The 27329-nt window shown below is 39.1% G+C and overlaps 1 protein-coding gene and 1 long non-coding RNA gene across 3 annotated transcripts; both read right to left on the bottom strand.

Annotated features, from left to right (window-relative positions):
- LOC116720464 (centrosomal protein of 95 kDa) lies at positions 1-23650 on the bottom strand. Of its 2 annotated transcripts, none has more exons than XM_032563751.1 (21): positions 23446-23650; positions 20619-20747; positions 19326-19433; positions 18721-18828; positions 18408-18501; positions 16947-17017; positions 16582-16778; positions 15875-15941; positions 15724-15791; positions 15436-15623; positions 14695-14818; positions 5808-5916; positions 5533-5717; positions 5274-5369; positions 4800-4923; positions 4341-4510; positions 3323-3397; positions 3064-3216; positions 2261-2407; positions 2102-2173; positions 1-1017 (listed from the first exon to the last, which is right to left on the bottom strand). In XM_032563751.1, exons 1-21 carry the CDS (start codon positions 23468-23470, stop codon positions 841-843), a joined length of 2487 nt encoding a protein of 828 aa, XP_032419642.1. In that variant the 5' UTR covers positions 23471-23650; the 3' UTR covers positions 1-840. The 2 variants fall into 2 exon arrangements, with proteins under 2 accessions (XP_032419642.1, XP_032419643.1); XM_032563752.1 differs by having other exon boundaries at positions 14695-14815.
- Positions 23651-24043: 393 nt separating this feature from the next.
- Positions 24044-26006, bottom strand: LOC116720720 (uncharacterized). The gene is made up of 3 exons (XR_004339448.1): positions 25632-26006; positions 24825-24925; positions 24044-24727 (listed from the first exon to the last, which is right to left on the bottom strand). It is a non-coding gene; the product is annotated as an uncharacterized LOC116720720 (long non-coding RNA).
- Between the last annotated feature and the right edge of the window lie 1323 nt (positions 26007-27329).

Genomic DNA, 27329 nt, shown 5'->3' with positions numbered 1-27329 from the left:
GGGTTTTTTTTTTTTTTTTTTTTTGCTCTTTGACACTTATTTCCACCTTTTGCAAATAATTTTTGACACATTTTTCCACCAGTGATTCCACACATTTAATGGATGTTAGGGTGGGGGACACATGTTTGCTCCAGGATTACAAAAACACAATCTGTGTGGCACAATCATTGATTCATCACGTTTCAGGATTTGGTTAAAAGTAGAAAAGAGTCACAATCAAGCAGAGGTTAAAGTGAAGTCACAAACAGACCGATTATCCTTGCCCCTGGCGATTAAGACATCAGTCCAGGTTAATTAAAAATCAAACATTAAAGTTAAATAAATAATCCACTTGCATGGTTAAAGTATTAAAAGGAAGACATTTCATGTAGAAGGAGGAAAACCTTAAGACTCATCAGTGTGACAATATTATCAACTTTGTGTCTGTGGTCCTTATTTGGCAACAGGAGGAACAAGTCACTATTTCACAATAAAAGCACACGATGACCGCAGCGGGGAAGGTAAAACGTTCGCATTCAACACCATGTTAAACCCGAGGAGGAGGACTTGGTCCAAAGTGTCTGAAGTTCAGGTGTAGCAGCAGAGGTGAGAGGAACAGTGAGCTACATGAGCTGGAGCTACATTTTGTCAGCGTGTGTAAAATTCCTCAACAAAACTCACATTTCGCTCTCGCAACGGTCACGGTCTGTTCTGTGCAAATCTAGAAAAACAAAAGATGCCTGAGACGGTTTGTGCATTAGATTCTTGTACCGTTAAGTTGCGAACAGCAGGAATCCGACGCAGCTCTTTTCCTTCGACGCAAACGCCAATTTGGACCTGAGCCGGCCTCGTTCTTCCCGCTCAGTGGAGATAGCTGGTGTTGTACTGGAAGGAGGCCATGTGGACCTGGTTGCGCAGCCTCTGGACCTCCAGGTTCTGGAAGTGGTCGTCCTCGTCGTTCTGGATGATGATTTTCTGCAGGTCTCTTATTTCGCGCTCCATCCGGGAGCGCAGCTCTCGCTTCATTTTGAGCAGAGCCTGGAAGGACACAGGGGAAAAGATGAAAGCAGGAAAAGTATCTAAGTTTTCCCTGAAACAAAGAAAGATGGATTCATACGGTTTCCTGGTTTATTCACAAGTTTAAATAAGTTAGAGTGATTGCGAAGTGACAAAAAGGCCCCCTGCTGGACGTCAGGTGAAAGTGCTTACAATTTGGGAGTGTTTCTACACACAAAATGTGAAACTCTTCCAGAATTACATTTTCAGACTTTTGAGTTGTTTTCTGGCAGACTTTTAAATACAAAAATGAAACTTTATTGTAAATTTATTGCAGATATTTCTGTAGCAGTCAGGTTTTAAATATGGAACCTGCAAATTTAGAGGCTGGAAGGAGAGAAGAAGAAGCAGAAGAAAAAAAATCAGTGGATAATAACAAAAAAACCAAAACAGGATAAAATATTTTTTAATGGAAAATTGAATAAAAGCTAAAATATTGGGGGATGTTTAGGGCAGGAAGTCCAACTAACTGGTCAAAAATACAGTGAATACGTAATAAAAGAGCATTAAAAAGTTGCAATACATTTAATTGAAAAAGTTTGTTAAAATTGTCACTATGTTGTGTTGGCATAATATGAGATAGATCGTCTGTGGGGGAGGAAAGAAAATAAAATCAAGCTCCTCTGCCTTTTCCCAGGTGTAGCTGCACAAGCATGATTGACAGCACTAAGTCCCTCCTCCTGGCTCTGATTGGTTGTTTCTGACCAAGCGGTGCATTTCTGCAAATGTCAGTAGCAGCACAGGGAGGAGGAGCTTGATTTTTTTCAGTTTATCTGCCTCACACTGTCACAATGGAGTGACAGTTTTAAAGTATAAATAAAATATTTTGATACAGTTACATACTGCGGCATCAAGGCATGACCGTTTAAATCCAACATATCCTCCCCAATATCCAGCCAGTTGTCTTTTTCCATGTGTGATATTAGATATAAGAGGTATTTCAATTACAATTATGATTCAGTATAATGTGCCTCTCTGAGGACTATGATTTAGACAGTTCTGCAATATATTAATTTCAAAGAAATGTTGATATATATACATATTTTTTACTCCCTAATGAGTTTACCTTTTCTTGAGCTTTTTTCCGAACCTGGATCTCCTCCCGCTCATGTGCGAGTTTCTCAGCGAGTAATGAAAACTGAAAGAGACAAAACGCGTCACACATGTAAGAAAATGACCAGTAACTTTAGCCGCTGACGGGTCACCTGGTGGGTTTGTGTCGTACCTGGTCCTTGTAGTAGTTCTCCAAGGACTCGATCTGGTCCTGCTGTCGTCTCTGGTGCTCCAGTTGCTGCTCCTTGGCGTAAGCTCTCTGCTCCCTCAGTCGGAGCTTCTGTAACTCCAGACCTTCCTCGAATAGCTGCCGAAACATCTACACACACACACACACACACACACACACACACGCTTTGAGTCATTTTCTCCGCCATCATCACAAAACTTTTGGGCTATAAAAAAGAAAAATACACCAAGAATTTGTTTGTAGTGTTATAATTTTCATCTAATGCAACAATATTAAACAAGTCGTTGTTCTTTAATCAGTGGATTTTCATAAGTTAGTTATAACTTAAATAAAAAGAGGGATTTAAAGAAATTTGCATATTTTACTCATAATTGTTATAATGATGGGTTGTAATTTGTCAGTGAATAATAATATTTTCCATTTGCCACACACTAACGGTGGGCGACATGAACATAAAGTTTAGTCACGATATTTTGTGGGATTATTGAAGTAGCGACAAAAGGGACAATAAGAATGATTTATTATAATTTTTTTAGGCAACTACAGGTTTGGCTGTACAAACACAAACGCTGCTCTTAAAGAAAATGTGCATAGAAATAAAGAATTGCATTTTGTGTCACTAGACTGCACAACATTTGATCATATTTTGATATTTATTGACGCTCTCATTAAACAAACTGGAGAATTTATCGTTTTGAAACATTGTTATTTGGATTTTACCGTGACAACAAGAAATCCAAATGGTCATGTCGAAAAATGTATCAGGATGAACGATAAACGCCCACCTTCTCCTCCCTGGTGCGCGCCCTCATCAGGCGGGCGCGGTGCTGGACATGGTAGTCGTTGTGGTACTTCTTGGCCCGGGCGACCTGCTGCCGCTGCTCCCGTAGTTTGCTCTGCACCGACTTCTGCTGCTGGATCCGGTCCTTAAACTCCCTCTGGAAGAAAAGGAGGTTAAAGGATTCCCTGCGTGTCGATGGTGGAGCGGGAAGCCGAAAACGTCTCGGTTGGGCGTTTGGACGCGTTTGCTGCAGTGAAGCTCACCAGCCGCCTGTTGTGGTCCTGGTCTCTATTCACCAGATCCACCAGCAGGTCATGTTTCCTCTGAGCTTCCTCCAGCTGAAAGACAAGGAGGAGTTTATGCCCAACGCAAATCTGAGGGATTATGTTGATGGTTTTGTGCTCTGGAATAGCCCAGATAACAAGGTTTACGCAGCTGACAGAAACCAGCAACAGTTAGAGGGAGACGGTCACTCTGTCTGTTATGTTGGAAACTCTTTAAATTGTACTGGGTTCCTGGAAAAGTATGGAATTTGACTAGGCCTCTCACGATAAAGTTCCCTTAACGAAAAATCGAGCAACTAATTATTGCGACAAATGATAATATTGATGTTTTGAGACCATTTTCAAGGAACATTTTGATAATGCCATAAAAACGTCAGCTCACGGGGGCGTGCCATGGTGGCATAGGGAATAACGCGACCCAGGCCTTGAGTCCTCGACGCGGCCGTCGCGGGTTCGACTCCCGGACCCGATGATATTTGCCGCATGTCTTCCCCCCTCTCCTGTCAGCCTACTCTCATATAAGGGACACTAGAGCCCACAAAAGACCCCCTGGAGGGGTAAAATAAAAAATGTCAGTTCACTCTCTGATAAACACCAATTCACTGTAATTTTGTAAAATAAATAAATAAATAAAAATCACCTAGTACTGGAACTTAAAGATATTTAAAACATCCAAAATAAAAAACGGCAACCAAAAACAATGAATAAAACATAAATAGAAGCACACATCAGAAACCATAAGTTAAATGCCCTTCAAAAATATTAATAATCAGAAGGATAACGATCAATATCATTCTAAATTTATCATTCGATTGTTTGATTGCTTATTATGACAGGCTAGTGTAATGACCATCTGTATTTCCTGATTTTTATTTCCCATTTTACAGTTTCAATGTGCCCATAATTCCTTTTTCTTCCCTTTTTCAAGCAAGACTCCCACGGTATTTGAGGTAAAAAAAAAAAAAAAAAAAATCATACTTGTTGGCCTCGTTCTGACCTGCTTGAAGAGTTTGCGGTGATGTGGATTCCGTGAGGACGACGCGGCGTGCAGCTTGTCCACCTGCTGCATCTGCTGCTCCCACATTCGACCCAAAGCGTGAGGAGAGACGTGGAGGTGAGGCAGCTCCTCCCGCAGCAAAGGGAGCAGCTCGTTCTCCCTTATTCTCACTGGGTGGAGGGAGACGGGAAGAAAAGGTTCTGCTTTGTAATATCTACATTATACTTGTGGAATAAACACCCTTTTATGGGCCTTGAATCACAAAAATCGCATAGAAGCATCACGCTGTCCACACACTAATTAAGTCACTCGTAGAAATAATTGGACCTAGACCAGAGCCTTGTGGGACACCCGCTGATACACACATGTAGAAATAGAAAAACATTTCAGAGCTGGGCATTTTCCAAAACACCACCCTGACGCTAACATGACATCAGTGGTGACGGGGTTGCGACTTACGTGACGGAGTTTTCCTGGGGACCTCGAAGCGTCTCTGTGCTGCCGTTTGTGTTTTCGTTTTGCTAGGAGACGGTCTGGGCGATGGAGAAACATCTCGCAGAATGGCCTCTCTGTACTCTCGCTCCTACACACACACACACACACACACACACACACACACACACACACGACACGTCAAAATGTGATAGCCCTGTTTCTGTCCAGACCAATGTTACTGCTGTTAAGCTGTTTTATCAATCTATATCTGGGTATCCCATGGCAACGGTTTTAGTATAGTTAGTAGTTTTAATAACAAAAAATTATTCTTAGATATTTGAGAACAGGATTATCATCATATGAAAATGAAGAAATCTCACTTCTAAGACGGGGAAAAAATTATTTCTCTACATATTTCTCAAAAGCTCTTTACTTTAAATATTATAGTTGAAAATAAAAATATTATTGAAACCGTATGCGTTTCTATTCTGGACTTACAGCCTTCTGAGCTCCTCGGCGTGCTACTCGGAGTTTCGTCCGTTCCCTCTCTTCGCACTTTCTCAGCTCCTCTTCGTAAACTTCGCTTTCCAGATGCTGAGAAGGTTTGGTTTTATCGACACAGGAAACGATTAAAAAGTCAATAAGGCATTGCTTCACATCAAGCCATTCTCGTTTTAACCGTTTCTTTGCTTGTTATTTTTTGTTGCTGTTTTTATGCTGTACAAAAAAAAAAAGTAGGAAAAGAACAGAAACACACCTTCCTCTGAGACGACCTGTGGTGCGACTCGCCTCGTTTCGAACGATGAGGAACTTGCAGGTTAGCCTGTTTCCCGTCGTCCAGGCTCAGCGCCTCCGCCATGGCTTCCTCCAGCCGGCTGTGTACGGAGCGACATTCCCGAGGAGGAGAGGGGGATGCCTTCCGCTTGTCAGGATCAGGTTTTCCTGGAATAAACGTCCCAGTTCAATGCGTGGCTGTGTACGAGGTCGTTCTACGGGTTGATAAAAAGATTGTCTTGCGGATGAAATTGTAACCTCTGCGCTTTCGACGGGTCCTCTTGACGCCGTCGCTGCTGATGGACTGCCCGTCCTCCTCCCTCATTCCACTGGACCCGTCGCTTTCTCCCAGAACTCGTTTCAGCATCTACATAGTTTATTGTTTGAATTGAAGCACATCACAGGAACATATATTTTTTTAAAAAAAGAAAAACATTCTGTTCCTGAAACCATACATTTGTTTGACTTTTGGTCGTCTTATTTCACATTTCTTAAAGATTCCAGTTTTTCCATTACAGTTAATTCTGGTGTTCCTCAGGGTTTGTCGCTTGGTCCTGCTTTGTTTTCTTGTTATGTGCTGGCAGTATGACAGTGGTGAGCAGTTGAGACTGAATCACCTGTCAAGACCAGTGAAATACTAAGAGTGATGAGGGAAATTGAATTTTGTTCCCACTTACATGTTTTCTGTACGATTTCAACTTTTTTACGGCTAAAATGGTCGCTGAAATGTACAAACACACTTAAGAATGGCGAGGACTGCTCTCCTAGGCAATCATTTCTGTTCAAGGAGCCACACTTTTAGAAATGATGGCAAACAAAGGATGCTTTCTCACAACAGAGTGACGGGTGTATTTGTGGAGGAGGAAAGATGCATAGACTTTATATACAGTACAAATAACAGACGTAATACAGTATTTTCAATTTTAATTTAAAAAAATAAACAAAAAAAAGATTACATTTTAAAAACATCTAATTTGACCTAAAATTAGAAAAGAATTAATTCTTCTCAATTTTAACTAAAATTTTTTTAAAAACTAACAAACAAAAAGATCCTATAATTTCAAACATCTAATTTGACCTAAAATGAAATCTTTTATTGGGGCCTGCCATGCAAAGCAATGGCAGGAACCTATTGCTATTCTCCCAATTCTTTATTTTTCATCCGTAACCGTTAATGCGGCTCATACCGCTGCGTGCACACCTACAAATGAGGTATCAAAACGTGCAGAAAATTCACGCCATTGGAGCTATTACTTTTGGCGGGATTCGGGGTTAACATGGCGACATAATTCGCAAAAAACTATGAAAAAAACCCCATTATAAGTCAATGGGAAAAATCCTAGAAATACTCTATTTTTGAGGATTCTCTGTGTCGTCACGAATTCACGTAGAAATGCCATTCAAATTTCATTTTGTAGATACGTCTGTGATCTCTTCGAAAGTGAAGACGGCTCGTCGATACCAATTACGGTTTGTCCACAATTTGTCTCTAAGCAACCCAAAGTTTCTCATTTTTCCTAAAATTAGAGTGTGAATCTTCCTGAGTGCCCCTCTGCTAGAGTGAGAAATGAAGACAATTTTTCACCCCAAAATAATTTTGAAATCGCCATCACGCCCACAAATATCGCACGATTGGTATCAAAATCGGTCCTGACATTGATACGCATGTCTGCTCCGGTAAAATGTTTTCGAAATTTATCTAGATCGTACGGTTTTCTGTCACGGTGCTTCAGAGCAAAGTCATGCGACAGGATTTTCTAGGCTGTCTGAGGCTCTGTCACTAACAGTTCACACCTTGGTGAGAAACTTATTTAACATAGCAACGGAACTCAAGAGGCTATTGGCTGCTGATTAGGACTACAAATACGCATCACTGTAGTTCTATCTATAGTGGAATACTCAGTTGAAACAGATCAGGACTGAACTGGCTTTTAGAACTACTTTCTGCTATGGGCTGTATATAACTGATTTAACTCAGTAACTGTTACACATGGGATTAGTTTGGAACTTTAAAATTAAGCATACTGAAAATTTCAAAATAAAAGCCTTGAATATTTTTAAATCAGGTAATTGCTCTGTTGAGCATTATAATTGATTTAACCCAATGACTGTTATACATGGGATTAGTTTGGACCTTTGAAATGAAGCATAATAATAATTTCAAAATAAAAGCCTTGACAATTTTTACATGAGATTATTGCTCTTTTCAGCATTATATAACTGATTTTATCCAATGACTGTTATACATGGATTTAGTTTGGCCCTTTGAAATGAAGTTTTACAAAAATTTCAAAATAAAAGCCTTGACAAAAATTTTAAATCATACTGAATGGTGCACGGCCACCTTACTTAACGTTCTTGTGATTCTCCACATGCTACTGATTACATTGCAGCGTTCTTTAGCATTGATGCTAATTTCTAGCATGACAACGCCGGGCCCAAACCGACGGGCACGCTTTGGCAGGCCCCGGTTAAATTTCTTCAGAAATTTTCTAGTCTGTATTTGTTTTTTCTTGAGGCAGAACAAATGTTTCTCTCTGTCGTTATACAGTGTTAATAAAGTTTTTTTTTAAAAAAAACATCCCCCCTTCCCCCCCACACCCAACAGACTTCTTGTGGCTATGATGTTGAACTGTGATGTCACACATCCTGTTTGTGACATCACTGGTGACTGTCTTTGTATTCCCAGATTCCACAGAGAAATTCATTTGCAGTTTAAGGTTCGAACGAGAAAGAAACAATGGCGGAGAAAGATTTCACGTTACAAAAGTTAGAGATTCTCCAGAAGAACCAGATGAAGCTGAACAGTGAAAATGAGCAGCTTCAGAAAACAGTGGAGAGTCTGAAGAGGAAACTAGAGAGACTGAACAGGACCGATGACTCAACAAATTGGCATGTAGAGAATAGCAAACTCATAAGTTCGAATGGGTATTATAAAAAACAAATGATTAAAGTTCATTTGGAATTGGAGGAAGCGAGAACAACAATTGAAAGAATGCAAAATGATTATTGCAACATGCAACAATTAACAATTAAACTAGAACGGAAGCGGGCCATGGCAAAAAATGACGCGGAAAAATCTTTAAAAGAAAAGTCAGAAAAACTGCTGTGCCTTACTAGGGAGAACGAGGAATTAAATAAGGAGATCGTGGCTTTAAAAATCAAGATAGACAGAATGGAATCCAGGGTGGAAAAAAACAAGATTGAGCCACAAATTGATCAAACACAGGAGGAAGAAACACCAAAACCGAATATATTCCGGAGAGTTGGGCGTGTTTTTGTTGACATGTATAATTCGGGAACGCTGAGGTACTGGGTGCCACCCTGGATTTTTTAATAACTGAAAAAAATTTCAGGTAACTGGACGCAAGTATTGGGGGGTCACTGTGTTGTGAAAACTGGTATGAGGAGGTGGGATCATTCCAGACTAATGCAGACAACAGATCATGAAGGCCTGAGCAAGTGAATCTTGCATTTTGATTTTTTGATGATTATGGGACAAGATATTTTGAATTTACTTATGATGATCATACACCATATATAAAACTGTAATTGAAGTAATAATCAAACAATGTGTTAGATACAGAGGCAAGGGAAAAAGGCAAGTCCGAACATGTCTGGACTTGCCCCAGAGCTGTGTCCCAATTAAGGATCTGAAACTAAGATGGTCACGAGGAAAGTAAGGGAGGGAAGCAGGGTATATGTGGGAATGGCTGGGACTTTCCGATGAGGTAGTTGCATGCTCGAGAGGTCACGTACGCCTTATAGAGGCATGGGTTGAAAGGGTATATAAGGCCAAGGGGACCAAGAAGAGAGGTCTGGCACCCTGGAGCCATGGGGAAGTTGAGACTTCGCACCGCCAGAAGGGACAAGACCCCTTGACCCTCAGCCCTGGTTCCTGATTTGGCTGCCTTACTCTGCCTCAACCCTAGGATCTCAAAGTTGCAGCAACAGACTTGGAGAAAAGACAAAGGTGACTGAGTGATGAAGATCTGAAGTGTTCGAAGGACAACAGCCAGGTCTGCTTTGCTTCTATTTCAAAGAGGATTTTGACTAGTCTGTAACAAGCGCACGTTGTACTTAGAGGGGGCGCTACCGTTAATAGGAGTGGTTATTGAGGTTGTGCAGGTGTGAGGGCTACTCAGCTGATTGCTTCTTAACTGGAAAAGGCCATAACTCTTGGACTGTAGGTAGTTAAAGGCTAGTTGAGTCTCCTTCGACACCAGCTTAGATAGATCATCTCTACTAGACTTGCTTCAGGGTAATACTCGAAGGCTTAGAGATTTTTTGGACCCGTTGGACGGAGAGCTGGTCAGTAGTCACTCCTTGGATGTTGTGAGGTTGAGGGCGGGGCTGACTATTGCGTAACGACAGCTGGTACCATAACGCTGTGGGGTTAGCGACAGCAGAGAGGAGAACTTGGGGGGTAGCTGGTACCAGGATGTTTGAGGATAGCGCCAGCAGAGAGGGGAGCTTGGGGGGTTGCTGGTACCAGGATGTTTGGGGATAGCGCCAGCAGAGAGGGGAGCTTGGGGGGTTGCTGGTACCAGGATGTTTGGGGATAGCGACAGCAGAGAGGGGAGCTTGGGGGGTTGCTGGTACCAGGATGTTTGGGGATAGCGACAGCAGAGAGGGGAGCTTGGGGGGTTGCTGGTACCAGGATGTTTGGGGATAGCGACAGCAGAGAGGGGAGCTTGGGGGGTTGCTGGTACCAGAATGTTTGGGGATAGCGACAGCAGAGAGGGGAGCTTGGGGGGTTGCTGGTACCAGGATGTTTGGGGATAGCGCCAGCAGAGAGGGGAGCTTGGGGGGTTGCTGGTACCAGGATGTTTGGGGATAGCGACAGCAGAGAGGGGAACTATCATTGTTTCCTCAAGAAATGCTTTACAAATGTCACAGTTAAGACTTTTAAGACGTGCATATTAAATGTGCAGCTATTAACATGAAGTATTTAAAATAAGTTATGCTTTATGATATTTTCTTTGCAGAAAACACAATAGAACAATAGTTAATTGAGAACTTTCTAAGCTCTTCTGGATGCAGATCAGAGCATGTTTACTTAGGGAATATTAGAGCAGTTTACCATATATTTATTTCTCTGTTTTCTTAATTAACTAAGTGGGAGGAGACATTAGAGAAGGAAAAGTGGAAAAGACAGAATTATTAAAGTAGAAGTTTAAAGTATACCGTTGTCTTTCTCATTCACCCAGATTCCTTAGATCAGGGGTCACCAACCTTTTAGAGACTGGGAGCTACTTCACGGGTCCAGAGTAACACGAAGGGCTACTTGTCTGATACAGACATAAATTGTCTTGGCTATATATATATATATATATATATATATATATGATTACATGCTGCCTGATCATGTTAATGTTAGGGACTACTGACAGTAGTTATCAGTAATAATTTACCATGGCAGCTATGGTTAATTGCTATTATGTGATCAGAAGTTCTTAGTTCAGAGTTTTGAGTTTGATTCCCTTTTGGAGCTTTTCTGTGTGATTCTAAATTGCCCACAAGTGACTGAGAGTTTGGATTGTTGCAGCAGCAGCTGGACGCACTGAGAGATTTTCCTTTAAATTAAAAAAAGAAAAGTTATTGTATTTCTATTATCCAACCCTGTTTACTAATAACAAAATTATGGAGAAGAAAAAGTTCTTTTGTGCCAAAACATCTTGTATGTAGCGCGCATCAGTGTGAGTCTGTGGGGGTCAAAGGGCACCCAAAGCCTAAATCTTATTGGTCAGTTTGCTTTTTCTGTGAGCTAAAAATGATGAGTGGAGTTTGAACCTCCCGTAGTTATAAGATTTCGCCAATCCTCCTCTTTCCGTGGATCTCACTGCTTCGCTTCAATGTCTTTATTATTTAGCATCGTTTGTGTAAAAAAACAGAAAAAAGAAATAAAAGGGTGCGCTGCTTTAGTGGTTTAGTTTTGTGCCGATGTTTGCGCGTTGGAGAGGTGGTTGTGCTCCTGCAGGTCGGGTGCAGTGATAGTTTTGTACCTTCCAATCTGTCAGACATTTTTTTTCAACATCTGCTTGTGTCAGCCCGCAGGTGACCCGTCAGCTGTTCAGTTCACAAAATCACAAAAAAGCTAATAAACCGACAACCCGCCAGAACCGCGCACTGTAAAAAGCTCAGACAGAACCTGAGGTTCAAATGATGAGTGGTTCAAACTCCAGTCATCATTTTTAACTCACAGAAAAAGAAAACTGACCTATAAGATTTAGGCTTCGGCGTTCCCCACCTCACCAACTTAAAACTCTGAACTAAGAACGTCTGACCACAATATAGCAATTAACCATAGCTGTCCTTACTGATAACTATTGTGCATAGTCCCTAACATTAATATGATCAGGCAGCATGTAATCATATTTACTTAAATGAATTTTTGTTGTAAAGAAAATTTATGTCTGTATCAAACAAGTAGCCCTTCGTGTTACTCTGAACCTGTGAAGTAGCTCCCAGTCTCAAAAAGGTTGGTGACCCCTGGTCTAAAAATAGCCAGACTTACCATGATTTTATGTAAAAAGAAATCAACTGTTAAGTACTATTTTTTTTTTTTAAAAATGGTTTCCACTAGTATTTTAACCATTTTCTTTCTTTCCAACAAGAATCCAAACAAGTGTTTGTAGTTGGAAGTTCTCTTTTCCATGACATCATCTTCATTCCAAATTTCTAAAATCTTCGACTTTTCAAGGTTAGAAAATTTGTATCCCTAACCTTCTTGAAAACAAGAAGGTTAAAACAAGAATGTCTTGCATGGCAGGCACCTATTGTTCCACACCTAATAAAACGTCTCTTTATTGGGGCCTAATATTAGCCTGCATTATCTTGTTATTTCAGGTTAAGGCACTGGCTTGCGCAGATAGTGCCTATCTATTAGCTTTAGCCTTTAACCTAATGCTAATAGATAGGACTACAAATACGCCATATCTGTAGTTCTAACTAACACTGAATTAAAACAGAGGACTGAGCTGCCATTTAGAACTACTGGCTGTTTTGCCAGTAAATAACTCATTTAACCTAAACAACAATTCTATATGAAGCTTACTGAAAATTTCAAGATAAAAGCCTCAATATCCCTCTGAGGATAGTCACAGATTGACTTCAATGCATTTCTGAAAAATTTCTGAGCTCAGCACACACCATCTTTCTCTCATCGCTGTTATTACTGTGAGTGAGGTAGAGAATATGAATCGTGGTACTATTGGAGACGACAAATAGCCCTCTCAGATGCTTCAAACGGTTTTCAAGTACGTATCACGGTTCCCGAACGGGAAGGAGTTGTTAGGACTGCTTTTTTCTGTCAAACTGGCTGACTCAAAGAAATAGAATTCTGTCAGCCCTGAGTGTCTGACAGACAAGCTTCATTACCATAGCAACAGAACAAAGAACAGGACAGGGCAGAGCAGCTGATTAGGACTACAAAAACGCATCACTGTAGTTCTAACTATGGCAGAACATGCAGGTTAGAACTACGACATGGCAGAACTGTCAGTTACTACAGAGGAGGACTGAGTCTGCCTTTAGAACTACTTGTGTTTTGGGCATTTTATAGCTGATTTTACCCAACCATTGTTACACATGGGATTAGTGTGGCCATTTTAAATTAATCTTAATAAAAATGTCAAAATAAAAGCCTTGACAGTTTTTACATCAGGTAATTGCTCTTTCGGGCATTATATAACTGATTTCACCCAATCGCTGTTACTCATGGGATTAGTTTGGACATTTAAAATGAAGCTTACTGAACATTTCAAAATAAAAGCCTGAATATTCCTCTCAGATCTTTCAGAAAAACAAACTACTTCAAACTACTGGAATTCTGTCTCTTCCTGTCTGCTTCATCACGCGACAGCTGAGCTGCTCTTTAGAACTACAATGACTCAAGGTTAGGACTACAACATGGCGGAACTGTCAGTTACTACAGAGGAGGACTGAGCTGGCCTTTAGAACTACTTGTGTTTTGGGCATTTTATAATTGATTTTACCCAACCATTGTTACACATGGGATTAGTGTGGCCATTTAAAATGAAGCTTATTAAACATTTCAAAATAAAAGCATTGACAATTTTTACATCAGGTAATTGCTCTTTTGGGCATTATAGAAACGATTTAACCCAATCACTGTTACTCATGGGATTAGTTTGGACATTTAAAATGAAGTATACTTAAAACTTCAAAATAAAAGCCTTAATACTCCCCTCTGGTTAGTGCACGGCCGTAGGCGGTGCAATAATTTTAGCCTGTATTATCTTTCTCTCTTAGGTTAGTGCGCTGCCTTTCATAGCAAGGCAGTACATTAACATTAGCACAAACATTAGCACTTCACTGCCCTCCACTAGTGCACCGCCATAGGTGATGCAATAATATTACCTTGCATTATCTTTTTCTCTCAGGTCAGGTCACTGTCTTGCGCAGTAGCTAATCTTAGCATTGATGCTAATTTTTAGCATCCGAACACTGGGTCCAAACCGACAGGCACACTTTGGCAGGCCCCGGTTAAATTTCTTCAGGAATTTTCTAGTTTGTCTTGCTGTTAGATTGTTGAAGAGTGTGGAATTGATTAAAACATAATTAAAAGCTTTTAAAACAACCAAATGTTTCAATTAAAGTCAAAATTGAAATATGAAACTCAGTTTTATAAGTCAGGTCAGTCGGCCGGTGCCTCACCGCATGTCACTAAAATACGACATCCACTGATGACACTCTGCTGTATTTATCAATGAAACCTGGTGAATGAAATCATCTACAGAAGCCACTACTTAGCATGACGAGACGAACGTCCTGTAGTTTTCTCCAACTGTCATCAAATAAAACTGAAGTCGTTGTTTCAGACTTATAAAAATATGAGCTGCTTTATCTTTGTATCTCAATTTTTCTCTCATAACTTCTAAAAGAAACAAGCTAATTATCAGTACTTTTTAATCTCTTTTGTCGTTTCTCTAATTTCCTTATTTGGCCTTGAATAAAGCTGGAGACACATTTAGATACATTTCGCAAGGTCTATGCTGGTGTGCTTGATGGCTCTCTACGAAAACAAAGAGCGCAGCCCAGAGTTAATAGAGCAAACATAGAATAGTGATATTGCAGCAACTGATGCAAATCAAATTCAAGTTTAGATGACGTGTGCACACACCAGATCCAGCTCCTCCAGGCGATGAGAGAGGTTCTCAGATATGTGATGCAGCTCCTCTTCCGCCTCCTTGTTCCTTTGTCTCCGATAAGCCAGAGACTCTTCTGAACTCTCCGGTACCGTTCTGCTTATTTCAGGAGACGAGACAGACGGTAATGTTGGGTTTATTTACACGGTTTCTGCACGTTTTTCATGTTCAACAGTCCACAGTTTTCCAGACTCTGATTCGCGACAAACTCTTTGAGATATTTTAACTTTAAAAACAGAAACATGCAAACAAATGGCTGGATAGATGGATTTATGGTCGAGTGCATGGATAAATGATCGACAACGTTTGGAGAGTGAATCTATACCCTGCAAAACAACCAAAGTCTTACCGAATTTTTTTAAAACATCTAGATTCTAGTGCAAATATTGCACTTGAATTAAGAGAAAGTAACTTACAAGTAAATTTTCAGCAAGATATAGGAGCTTGTTTTAAAGAAATAATTCCTAATGCTGGTTAAAATAAGAACTGGTTCCACTGGCAGATTATTTCACTTCAAACAAGACATTTTTCCCGTGTCATTAGCTTAACAGCATAATTGTCAAAGTGGCGGCAGTTATGCCGCCACTTTGGGCCAAAATGGGCCAAAAATCCTTGGTAAGATTTTGGATTTTTGCCGTCTGAATCCAACACTACATTGTCCAGGAACCCTGTAATTAATGTGATGGGTCATTTTTCCCCTACAGCAAAATTCTCACCCAATGTCTGTGCTTGTTCTGAGACTTGTTCCTCTGTCCTTAAATCTTTGCGTACAACTCAGAACTTCCTCGTCCTCATCAGTGTCTGGCGGCGAAGGCGTGATGGCCGACACCTCATCCTGCAGGGTGAGGAAAAGCACATCGGGCTGGGTGCGGAATAACACCCTCCTCGGACCCCCGTTGGTCGGCTAGGCAACGACAGAATTTGGTGTGATTTGGTTTAATACAACGATCATTTTTTGGGGGGGGTTGGAAATCTTGAGCAGAGATTTAAACCTTATTTCCTACCTCCAGTGTCTCTCCCTCCATCTCCTCCGCAATCCGCCGCTCACTGGAGGCAGAGTCGTCGCTTCCACCTGGAGATTAAACCAGGAAGTGATCACCGTCCAACTAAACTTGACTTTTTCTTCTCCAAAACAGTCTGGGTGTGTCTGCTCACCAGGAGACAGGCGGTGTGCCGGGGACATGATCCCGTTGGCCAGAGTCTCAGTCGTCCCTTTAGAGTCCTGTGACAGAGAAAGAGAAATTCAGATTAAGATTAAAAACAAAAAACACTGACGGTTTATTGCTGAACACATTTTTAAGTCTTTTTTGCAGGAATTTCAGGAAAAAAACAACAAACAAACAACGAACGCATTAGATTTGACGAGTCGAAGAACGAAAACACTTCAGACTCAGAAGTTTTTGTAGACTTTTTGGATTGGATTTATTTGCCCTGTTGCAGCGTCAGGCTTTACACTTAGCTTTGCAAACAAACATTCACAGACAAAAGGTCAGATGTGTCTCAGGACTCGTCCCTTTTACGGTGGAAGTGCGGCGCTTTCTCTCTCCTATGGCAAAACAACTTAAAAATACTGGTGAAAAAACATAAACTTATTGTATAAGATAAACAAGTAAAAAAAGCTATTTTTAAGAGTAATACCAAAATAGTAACTTCTATAAAGGTTTTAATGAAAGTAAACGTTGGTTTTAAACCAGCTTCTTTCTAAGAATCGCTTAGGTTGCGTCAGCATTTTCACATCCTTCCTCTAATGTGCTGCGCCGCAGAAACAGGAAGTGTGATTGTGGGAAAACGGAATGAGCCCCCGATCATTTTTGAACCTGTAGCCTAAATCTCGCCGTATATTTATTGCGATCACATTCTACCTCAACCCGTGTTATGTCAGGATTGGTCTCCTCAGTGGATCCCTGACTGAGGGAAGCGGCTCTGAGGGGGCGGCCGGGAGCGAGGAGCGTGTCCCGCTGGCTGGGCGGCTGTAGCGGGATGGCGGAGAACATCTGGTCCTGGCGTGGCGCTCCCTCAACGTCGACGGCGCCTGATGTTAGAGGAGGGGCGGCCGATTCTGCCATGCAGACACAAAAACAATGACTTTACATCGACTTGTCTGTTATTTTTTGCATTTGCTTTGGGAAAAACCAGCATATTAGGGAAATACTGTAACAATTCAAACATGGCTAAAAATGCAAAGAAAGAAAACAATTTTTTAAAATCACAATTAGCATGGACTAACCCTGTTGTTTGGCTGCAAGCGCCTGATCCGATCCTTTGAGCTCACTAGACGATCCAGTCTCCTCTGAGTTTCTGCAAATGAGACATTTTGTTGCTATTTTTTTTTTTCCAAGCCAAAACATCTATTATCTCAGCTTCCATGAGCTTAAATGACTCATAACTGTTTAATAAAAAAACATGCAGGCTGCTTCGTAATAGAGAACTGACTCATTAGGTTTTATCAAGAAGTTAAAACCTCGTGCTGGAAAACAGGTTTGGTTGTTTTTCTAGCTAATCGCATCACAAAGAAAACTTTATTTGAGAAAGCTGCACCACGCTTGACCAATTTTAACATAACCAGAGTCAGTCATGAGGTGAGTTTCACAATGCAGTTACAAAACTCGAAAATAACAAAAGAAGTTTAGCATTAGATGCGCTTTAAATTTTAGATCATTTATTCTTCAACGTGAACAAGATGCGAGTGTGAACATTTTCTCATTGCGAGGCTTGAGCCTTCAGTATTGACTCTGCTGCAGGCGGCTTGTTGTGCCAACAGCAGAGCGGCGCTCCGAGTCATGAGCTGCAAACCCCACGGTCAGCCAGAGGCTCAGAGAAAACTAACTAAAAATATCCTTTTCTACAAATTCAACTAAAATCTGTACCGTCAAGTCAACATGTAAAACCTTGATGATGTCATAAGTTTCCTTATAATAGGGGTGTTCAAAGTGTGGCTCGAGGGCCATTTGTGGCCCTTAAAATATTTTGTTTCGGCCCCTGACCACAAGTCAAGAGTGGAAAAATTTGGCCAGCAAAACAGAAAACAATTAATGACTCAAAAAATGTGGAAATCGTCTGTATTTATTTTTGTAACCGTCTGAAGCCCCTTTTATGTTTTGGACCTTTAATGACACAGATTTCATAAAAAAAAATAAAAAAAATGATTTACTGTTGAGCAGGTAAAACAAACAAAATCACAATACATTAATTTTTAATTTAATACATTTTGTGACCTGCCAGAAGTTTAACTTAGCCTCCGGGGCCAAAAGTGGCCTTATAGAAATGAGTCATAATTATCTAAGATGAGAAAAACCAGTTTCCTTTAGGACTGAAACCATTAATCGGATTAATCGATTACTGAAATAATGGTCAACTAATTTAGCAATTATTAATCGTTCACCGGATATACAGACAGCGAGATAGTTTGAGCTTCTCCTGATTGAGATTTAGTAAAGGAATTTAGGCAATAAAATGTCTTTTTATTATTTTAAAAAGGAAATGGATTATTTGATGATTGTTTGCATCTTTTAATGTATTTCTAATACTGTATTTAAAAAGACTTAAGTGCACAGTCTACACAATCTGTAGACTGTGCCATTTTTAAAATCTGATTACTTGATCGTCAGAATAGTCGATAGATAAACTGATTACTAAATTAGTCGTTAGTTGCAGCTCTTGTTTGGTTAGAGCGCTGAGGAGCTCTTACTCTATACTGGGTAAAACAGATCTCCTCTCCTGTTGCGTCTCCAGGTTGGCCGGCGTCTTGCTTTCATCCTCGTTTTGGGGGTCATTAGGTTCATCTGAAGACGAGAACAGGATGGATTACTTGGAGAACAAAAAAAATAAAAAATAAGAAAAGCAAAATGCAAACGAGTCTAAAACCAAACGATAATACCGATTTAAATCTTCAAAATTACACTAGAAGACAGAATCATCAACAAAAATTGTTTTATTAAAAGGGTGAACCTGCAGATCATTAACAAATCTGATGAGAAAAAACATAAACATATGTGTGCCACCGTTCTGCCTCTCCTCGTTTATCTCCTCGTTGAGGTATTCCAGGAGGCCATCGAAGATTTCCAGGAGGTTCTTGATCGACTCTTTATCTCCTCTGACAACATTTTCTCCTGCAGACAGAAACTCAGCGAGTTAGGGCCTTCAGATGTTCCAATAAGTCAGGAGTTCACAACTTTCCAGCCCGTGATCCCCAAACTGACCTCGTCAGAGACGGGCGACCAAGCAAAAATAAATCTATAATTATTTCATTTTAGGTAGTCACAAATAAGCCAAGAGAAATAATTCTTTTATAACATTTGTGATTTAAAAAAATAAAAATTAGATTTAATTTCATCATTTAAAAAGTGTATTAATGAGACATTTAAAGGTTCATTTATTTACTTCACGATGCATCTATTTATGTAATTTTGTCTTTTTTGGCTCTCCGTACATCTAAAGGGTCACATCCCTATTATTCTGAAAATCCTTTGGCAACTCCCGCTGTGTCAACCCCTGCTGTAAGTGATTTAATGCACCGAATAAGCAAATAACCCAACCCTCAGCTGAAGAGACACGATTAAGGAAACAAATCTAGAAATATGGAATGTGTGTCGTTTTGTTTCTGTACCTGTGATGTGTGAGAGGCTGATCTGAAGGTAATCCAGAGACAGAGAGTCGATCACAGACTGAACGTTGTGGACATCGTCCTCTTGGCTGTTCGCTGACGCAATATAATCTAAAATGCAGACATGGAAGAAAAAAAAAAAAAGTAATTCGGCAAAATTCAAAACCAGCGATCCGGAGATCTGTGCATCAGGACAGATAACAGATTTTTAATTGTAAAGCATCACTTTGGACTTTCACTTTATCTCTTTCCTCAGCCGCCGGTTACAGTACAGCTGAAACGATCAATCCGCTGAATCGTGATGAATCGATTACAGACGTATAGTAATCGATTATTCATTAACTGGAGTGTACAGAATCAATAAAAGGAATCAGAATCAATAAAACAGATTGAGAGGAGCAATTAAGCCGAAACTGTAGAAAAAATATATACACTTTGGATTTAAGAAGAAAACACTTTTGTCTGTAAATATGTTCTACCCAGAACTCCTCAAGTGGCATTTTTAGCTTTACCTGGTTAATATTCTGTAAAAAAAGAAAATCTTCTACACACCTTTTGCTATCCAATTAGTAATCAGTCATTCAAAAAAAATAAAAATAAACAGATCAAAACTTCACTATGTAGATGTTAAGCCAAGCAGAAAGGTGTGAGCTTCTTACATTATAGAAAGTTGTTTTTTTTTTAGCTACAAATTCATTCTTTGTAAAAAATGATCAAGTGTTCACTAATTGAATGTTATGTTTGTGCATTTTAGGCACTAAAATGTTTATTTTTTCTATTTAAAAAATGAATTAACTTATTTCTTTATTTGTATTTTTGTACACATTTCTAATATTGTATAAAATATGATTAAATGGTTACATGAAAGAATGAAAAATGTGAACAATGTGCCAATTTTTTCTTAATTAATTTTAATTTTCTTATTTTAATTTCTTTTCTTAATTTTCGATTAATCGTCAAAAAAAAAATCGACTGAATAATCAATAACTAAACTAATCACAAGCTGCAGCCCTTGTTTACTGGAAGAAACAGCTGTGTATGCTGGCATGTTTGAGTCTGTGTTCGGATGACACTTTGCAGCAGGTTGCAACATGTTTAGAACATAAATATGTTGCATAAGGCAAGAGTCAAGGGGCATCCGCTTCAGGAAATATTATTCTCTAACCTTTCTTGCCAATAGCAACCATCTTAACAACGCAAAGTCTCGAGAAAGCGTGGCCACCGACTCGCCGATGAACAGCAAATCATCGGAGCATCTCCAGAAATATTTCATCTACCCAGGAGTTTGATTTTTACCTGGAACCGTCTCCCCGAGGATCGTCTCGTACAACGTGACGAAAACATCTGGACCGCACTCCGACAGTGCGCTCAACGTCAGGTTTACGTTACACCTGCTGAGTAGATTGTTTGCCACATCAACCCAGTCTGCAGAGAAAAAGGAAAAATAATGTGTCAGGAGGGTTTGCTGGTAGAAAAGAAGATCAGAACGTCTGGCCAAACAATAACCAAATCCAGAACAGCAATCCTGTTTAAGCACTTGTTCTATTTTTTTTTTTTTTTTTGTCTGGATTTTAAGGTTTACATAACTCATTTATGTAACTCTCAGACAGAGGATTACTTTTGTTCAATAATACAGGGAAGGCTTAGTTTTAGCATCGGGAACATCACTTCTTTTTGATTCAGTTCCATTTTTTCCAGTCTATGAACCTTTTCCATGGTTTTCCTTCTATCTCTCTTCCACTCAGCTCCACATTCTTCCAACTTTTCCATTATCTCAAACCACCTTAGCTTCCCACTGCTCAAAATTCTCCAAACCTCTGCACCAGATTACCCCTCTAATATGCTTTTTGCTACTTCTGTTTGGGTCATATACATCACCAGGTCTGGCTAACAGTTTCAAACCGTTCAATCTGCTTCCAACCTAAGGTACATCTACTAAATACTGACTTGAAGGGGGTGAATATTTACACAATCACTTATTTTATGCTACATACTTTTATTTAACTGTCATTATTTAGTAGGAATCAGTTTTCACTTTCATAAAGTTGCTTTTGTGTAATTTCTTTTGTCAAAAAAAAAAGCTAAATTATGACTGATTTGTGAAAGCAATAAAAAGGTGAAACATCCAAAGAGGGTGAAATCTTTTCATTCTGTTCTGTATATTTCAGAACATTTGGATCTACCCGCAGGTTCTTTAATCTTGTGACTGGCGCCGAAAACAGAAGCTGCCAGAGATTTCACAACAACAGCCCCAGGAACTCTTTTCCCACCGAGCTTCAGATCTGTGGACTCAGTTGTATTTTCTAAAAACCAACTAGCGGGTCAAATCTTTTACATTTTCTTGATTATTTATTTATGTCTACTGTTTTTAAATACTGATTTTTATTTTTTTACTCAGTAAGATAAACTGGCTGTTCAGTAATATCAGTATAGAATATGAATAAAACTTTGGATTAATTAAAAAAAAAGTGTATTTAAATATTTCTATAATGTATGTAGTGCATAAATAAAGAGTTAAAAGCAGAGGCTGTAAGCATTTATTTTACTCTTTGTGTAAATCGAGCTTTTCTGTGAAAGAACAGAAACCACAGCAGAGAGGGAAGGAGGAAAGTACGTAACTTTTATTTTAAAAAATGTGGGTTTTTTTTTTTTTACATATTTGTTAAAACTATCATTATGTTGTGACAGTACGTCATTAGATAATTTCTGAATAAATAAATAAAAAAATCTAGCCCCTCCACTTCATCACAGAAATGCATCACATGGTCAATCATGCTCATGTATCCTCTGCTCAAAGTGCTAATGGTGGAGAAACAACCGTTACAGGAAAACAACTTACTCGCCGTCACTGGTGGCCATGCTAACTAGCCTGAGCATTCACAGAAACACTAGCATGATTGACAGTGCTAAGACCCTCCTCCTGACTCTCATTGGTTGTTTTTGTCCAGAGCAGTGCATTTGTGCACTTTCTTTTCTCTCTTACACATTCTCTGTTTCATCCCATACTGACACGACAAAGTGATCGTTTTAGCAAATATGTAGAAAGCAAATGTTTTAGAAATGTTACACATTGCAGCTTTAAATCAGTGTTAGAGCATAAAGTCTTTGCAAAACTTTGAACATCTCAGCGTTACGACAAAAGCTGATCCTACTATGTATCATTTTTCCCTCCATTTCCCAAATATATTGAAGTGCGACTTGGTTTATCGTCTAAAATCCTGACTATAATATTACAAAATGTGGGGGAAAACTTCAAGGCTTTCAATGTGTGTGGATACATTTGCAAACTATAATTTTTTGCATACTTCATCAGCACTTCCAGACATTACATTTGTTGTCATCTTACTTTGAATGAAACTAAACAGCAGCTCACTAATCGCCACAAATAAAGTCAAAATAAATAAAGGTATCTTCTAGAACTAGATTCAATAACTATTCCCTCACATCCTGGTGGTATGACTGGATCTTTTCTTAGTTACTCTACAGATCACAACCTCATGAAGATCAGCAGTTCGCTTCTTTATTGTTGCCCTCCCTGAAATTATGTTGCTGAAAAATCTGTAGGACCTACATTCTCTCCGACAGACTTTCCATGTAGCTTCCTGTTCACTTCCTGTTGCCAATCCGCACATTCGCTAAGTTTCTTCCTCATTCATCAGCTCCTTAAACTGCCCTTAACAAATCGGTCTAACACAGTTATTAACTGCACAACCTCACTAGCTTGCTTTTTTACTCTAATTTCTTCACACTAACTACTGTTTCGGGCTAAAAGTTTAATTGACATGTTTTGTTCTAAAAGAAACCAGTATTTGTTGTAAGTGTAACACCAACACACATCTTCCTGCAACATTAGTGCCTCCTCTAACGCTGTTTTCCTCAAACTTTGCCGGTTGAGTAAACTGAAAAGTACAAAGCTAACGTTGCTAAATGGTTGCTAACAGGAACTTTATGGGATAAAGCTATAAACGGCGACCTGTTATCATTGTACTAAATATATATATCTACAGTAAACGTTTGTCCAGCTGTAAGAAGCGACAACATTAGCCATCCAGAAACCAAACTTTAGCCGCAAGCGTTACGTGTCGCTAGCTTTCAGCCAGAAAGAAAATCGTGGTAGCCTTACTTCTCTCTCCCTCCTGGGTTCCCATGAAACAACTGTCGAAAAAAAGATGGCTGGGGCTTGAAAACGGATGATGAGGCAAAAAAAGGGGGCGAAGTCCCAAATTGCAAACCTGACCCGAAAAACTGGTATCGGTGTTGTAGGTTTTTTTTTCGGTATCAGCTCACATTCAAAACTGAGGTCTTGTTTGATTGGACGTTAGCTCATTCTTTGTTTGAGGAAGTAAAACCTGATGTGCTGTCTACCGCCCCCTACTGGTTTCTATGGATATTGACCCTTTGCAACTACGTCACTTCATCGCGCGAGGCGCTAGTGCGCTGCACATTCATTTGGCACGTCAGCGATCTCGCCATATTGCAGAGGGAGATTTAGAGGACGTGTCTATATACATACATAAAAAAAAGGTCATTCCCAGTGGAATCTTGGAGCTGCAAAACGTTTGTATCGTGATACGTCTTTAGAATGTTGTAGACCCGGATATTTTTTTGCTTTTGTTATAATGTATTTTAAACAGTAAAAGAATATGCTTTTTTCATATTTTTTTATTTTGCTTGCTTATAATTGAAAATTATTTTTAAAAAAACACACACACAATCTATTGGCTGTTGTAATCAGCCATTAGATTGGCTGATTACCAATCAGCATTAAAATGCAACTCAATTTTTAGTTTTTTAAAATGCTAACTCACAACAGTAAACAGTAACTCTACACATGTCATCAAAATGACCACCGTGCCATTAAAATAGGTTAGTCAAAAAATAAACTTGGTCAGTTTTATTACAAATGTCTTTGGTTAACTAAAGTTTCACATTAGACATTTATAAGATGCAGAGATTAACTTCCTTAAATGACTTTAACTATTGAGAAAGAACAAGTCAAACTAATAAGATACAAAACTGATGAGCCAGAATGACAAAAAGCACACAATGACTGCTAATTTGAGCTAACTGGGTATCGATGACCAAAGCAATAAAAAGTCAACTGTCAAATTCTTGAATTGTTCTGATTACATCAATTTAGAACTCAAAGAATAACTAAAGCAGGTACTTTGTGGTTCCATTGGAAAGCACAGAATTATATTTTTGTCTTATAAACTATTTTAAAAAATAGGCTACAAACAGAAAACTCTTGTTTATGTTAAATATCAAAGTTCTTTTCACAGATCCAGTAGTTATCGTTTGCACATTGAGCATCATTCCAGTTGCGTTCGGAGTCAAAGTTCTGTATCTCTACACAGTCCTCATTTCTGCCTTTAAAATGGTTAGGCTCTCCAAAGCGCCAGTAGCTGAAATAAAAAAGAGATTAATAAGTTTTAGGCAAAGAACAACTGTGAAGAGTCTGTCTGTTTATGGTTGAATTAGACTGAACATTAATGTGTGAACCTTTGTGTTAGCGCAGTCCCATCCACCCATTTCCAGGACCCCTCTTGTATTCTGTCAGTAAGACCAATCCAGGCTCTCTTTTGAAACTTTCTTGTGAATTGCTGGATCACACAAACAGGAATATAAATAATTAAACATCGCACAGCTGAAGCAGCATCCAGAACATCAGTGTTGCTTTGTTTGAATTGCTTAATCTAGTCCAACAGAATGTCCCACAAGTTTGCAGATCAACTTTATTGATTCTCTAAACAAATTGAGTTATGTCTTGGTGCAAAAACTGAACAGAACTGCTTGGAGAAACCCTCGTTTCAATAAATTCAATAACTATTTTTGCTCTGCAGCAAAAAGCACGCTTAGCAAGAATTCTAATAAATTTGTCTTTGATTGTTTACTGTTACAAAACATCCTGGCAATAAATATTGTACAGTTGGATCTCTCAGCACAATCTCTTTGTAAATGCAGACACATTACGATACCAATGTAAGACAGAGGATCTTAAACATCTTATTGGAGATTCAGCCATGTTGAATGAAAATCTCTCAAGAAAGCTGCTTGACAGAAATGAACTTTTCTTCAGCGCTAAGGTTGTTCACTAAGTTTGGCCGAACAGAAATGATGTAAAGTAGAGATAGACATGGTTAGACGTGACATAGACTCTCCACAAGTTTCACTATGACCAATGGAGCCTTTCCTCTGAGCATAGAACGTCAAATTGTAGAACTTTCTGATTGGGAAACGATGTCATCTTAGAAACTGATACTAATACTGTACTTATATGATCCATAGAAACAAATATTAGCAACAAACCTCTTCTTCTCTGCTGTTTATGATCACCAGGTCGGCTCCTTGATACTGGCAGAAATATTGACTGCTTTGCCAGGACTTCTGGGTTGTAGAAATATAATAGAAGCTACCACTGAAATACACCCATTGTGCCTGCGCAAATTTAGCTATTTAAAAAAAAAAAGAAGAAAATGTCAGTGCATGAAGAAAAAACATGAAGATGTTCATTAAGAGCACACATTGAAATGTTCTATAGCTATGTTGCTTATTATTCACAATATTGGACTGTGTGTACCCGATGTTAATGATGGTCTGCCTCTGGAGGTTCTGTTCTGACCCGGCACCAGTTTGTACCCGCTTTAACAACAGATCATTTGTTGTGACGATTTCCAAAATGTCTTTTCAGTCTCCAGCAAACTTACCTTTACCAAACTAAGAGTCAAACTCACCAAAATCACTCAGCTTCTTGGTCAGCTCATTTTTCTCAGTAGTCAGGTCCAAAGTCTTGAATACTGCCACAACAGGCCAAACATTAACACATGTCCACATGATTTGAAGAATTCAGGGGGGTTAAATTAATCTCTACAACATTGTTTTTCTATAACTTTATAGTCTGTAGGTTTCCTACTTACTGCAGGTAGTAAGCTCAATGCTGAGTTGACTCTTTTCCACCGATAGTCTTTGACACTTGGCTTCAATACCTGAAACAGAATATTCTGTTGGATGGATGATGGTAACACATGCAGCGACTGTTAACTATGTTGACAACACACACACTCTCACACAGATTCACCACAGGATTATGGGGAAATTATAATGCCATAAATCAAGATCATAGATTTTTGGCTTTAAAGCAGGATTTCATGTCTTTGCTCTAAAACGTGTCATACTTGAGCTTACACTTTCAGTTTGTGAGCAGGAATTCAGTACGATTCTCAAACACACGATTCTTCTTTTGATTACAGTAAAGTCATCTGAGACCTGATGGCTATTGGACCAATGCAATCGTCACACTTACCAGAGTTTGTCCTCTTCAGTCCGTCCCTCTCATTAGTAAGTGAAATTTGCTGTGAAGCTAAAAGCAATAAATCGGATTATTTGCAATGGCATTATTATATTCATATCCATAAATAGATTCAAATTAAGATGAATCTTTAAATACTTGAAGTGTTGTGAAGATAAATTAGTATTTTTTCTTTCCAACGTGGCTCAAACATGTCAAATAATCAAAATGATACTAAGTCATGGAATATATATATTTTTGACAGACTTACTGCAGGTTCTCAGCTGCCTCTTTAAATCGTCTCTTTCTATTGTGAGACTTCTGGATGTTGCCTCCATAGCTGAAATATATAAACATAAAAAAGATCAAATGTATTTGGTAAAAGGTAAAAACATTTCTCTACATGACCTGATACTGAAGATAAATCACGAGGGAGCCTGTTGTGTTTAACATTTTTAGGTTTTTCTAACAACTGAAAAAGTAAAATCAAAAATCATTAATTTAGCAATATGTTCCCTTATGATTTTTGTTTCTGCTTAGATTCAGTTCTTTCCTTTGACCATTTTCTATCAATACAAGTCAATAACTACATCTTCCTGTCTTAGTTTCAGACAGAACAAAACATGTTTTGTTAGGACACAGGATGTTCCTGAACAAACAAGTGAGCATTTGTTATCGATCTTGTGACTGCACAGAGAATTCAGCATAATTTCATCGGT

The sequence above is a fragment of the Xiphophorus hellerii genome, chromosome 5 (assembly GCF_003331165.1).
Source record: "Xiphophorus hellerii strain 12219 chromosome 5, Xiphophorus_hellerii-4.1, whole genome shotgun sequence".
NCBI classification, from domain to species: domain Eukaryota; kingdom Metazoa; phylum Chordata; class Actinopteri; order Cyprinodontiformes; family Poeciliidae; genus Xiphophorus; species Xiphophorus hellerii.
Note: the sequence above shows the minus strand (reverse complement) of the source record. Positions and strands in the feature narration are given on the sequence as shown.

Bases quoted from the DNA above. Each gene is read 5' to 3' on its own strand.
- LOC116720464 (XM_032563751.1), bottom strand. From the start codon at position 23,470: ATGGGAACCCAGGAGGGAGAGAGAA. The intron at 4,924-5,273 runs GTAAGTCCAGAA...GTGTGTGTGTAG, and splicing joins GCCGAGGAGCTCAGAAGGCT to GAGCGAGAGTACAGAGAGGC. The intron at 2,174-2,260 runs GTACGACACAAA...TGTCTCTTTCAG, and splicing joins AGAACTACTACAAGGACCAG to TTTTCATTACTCGCTGAGAA.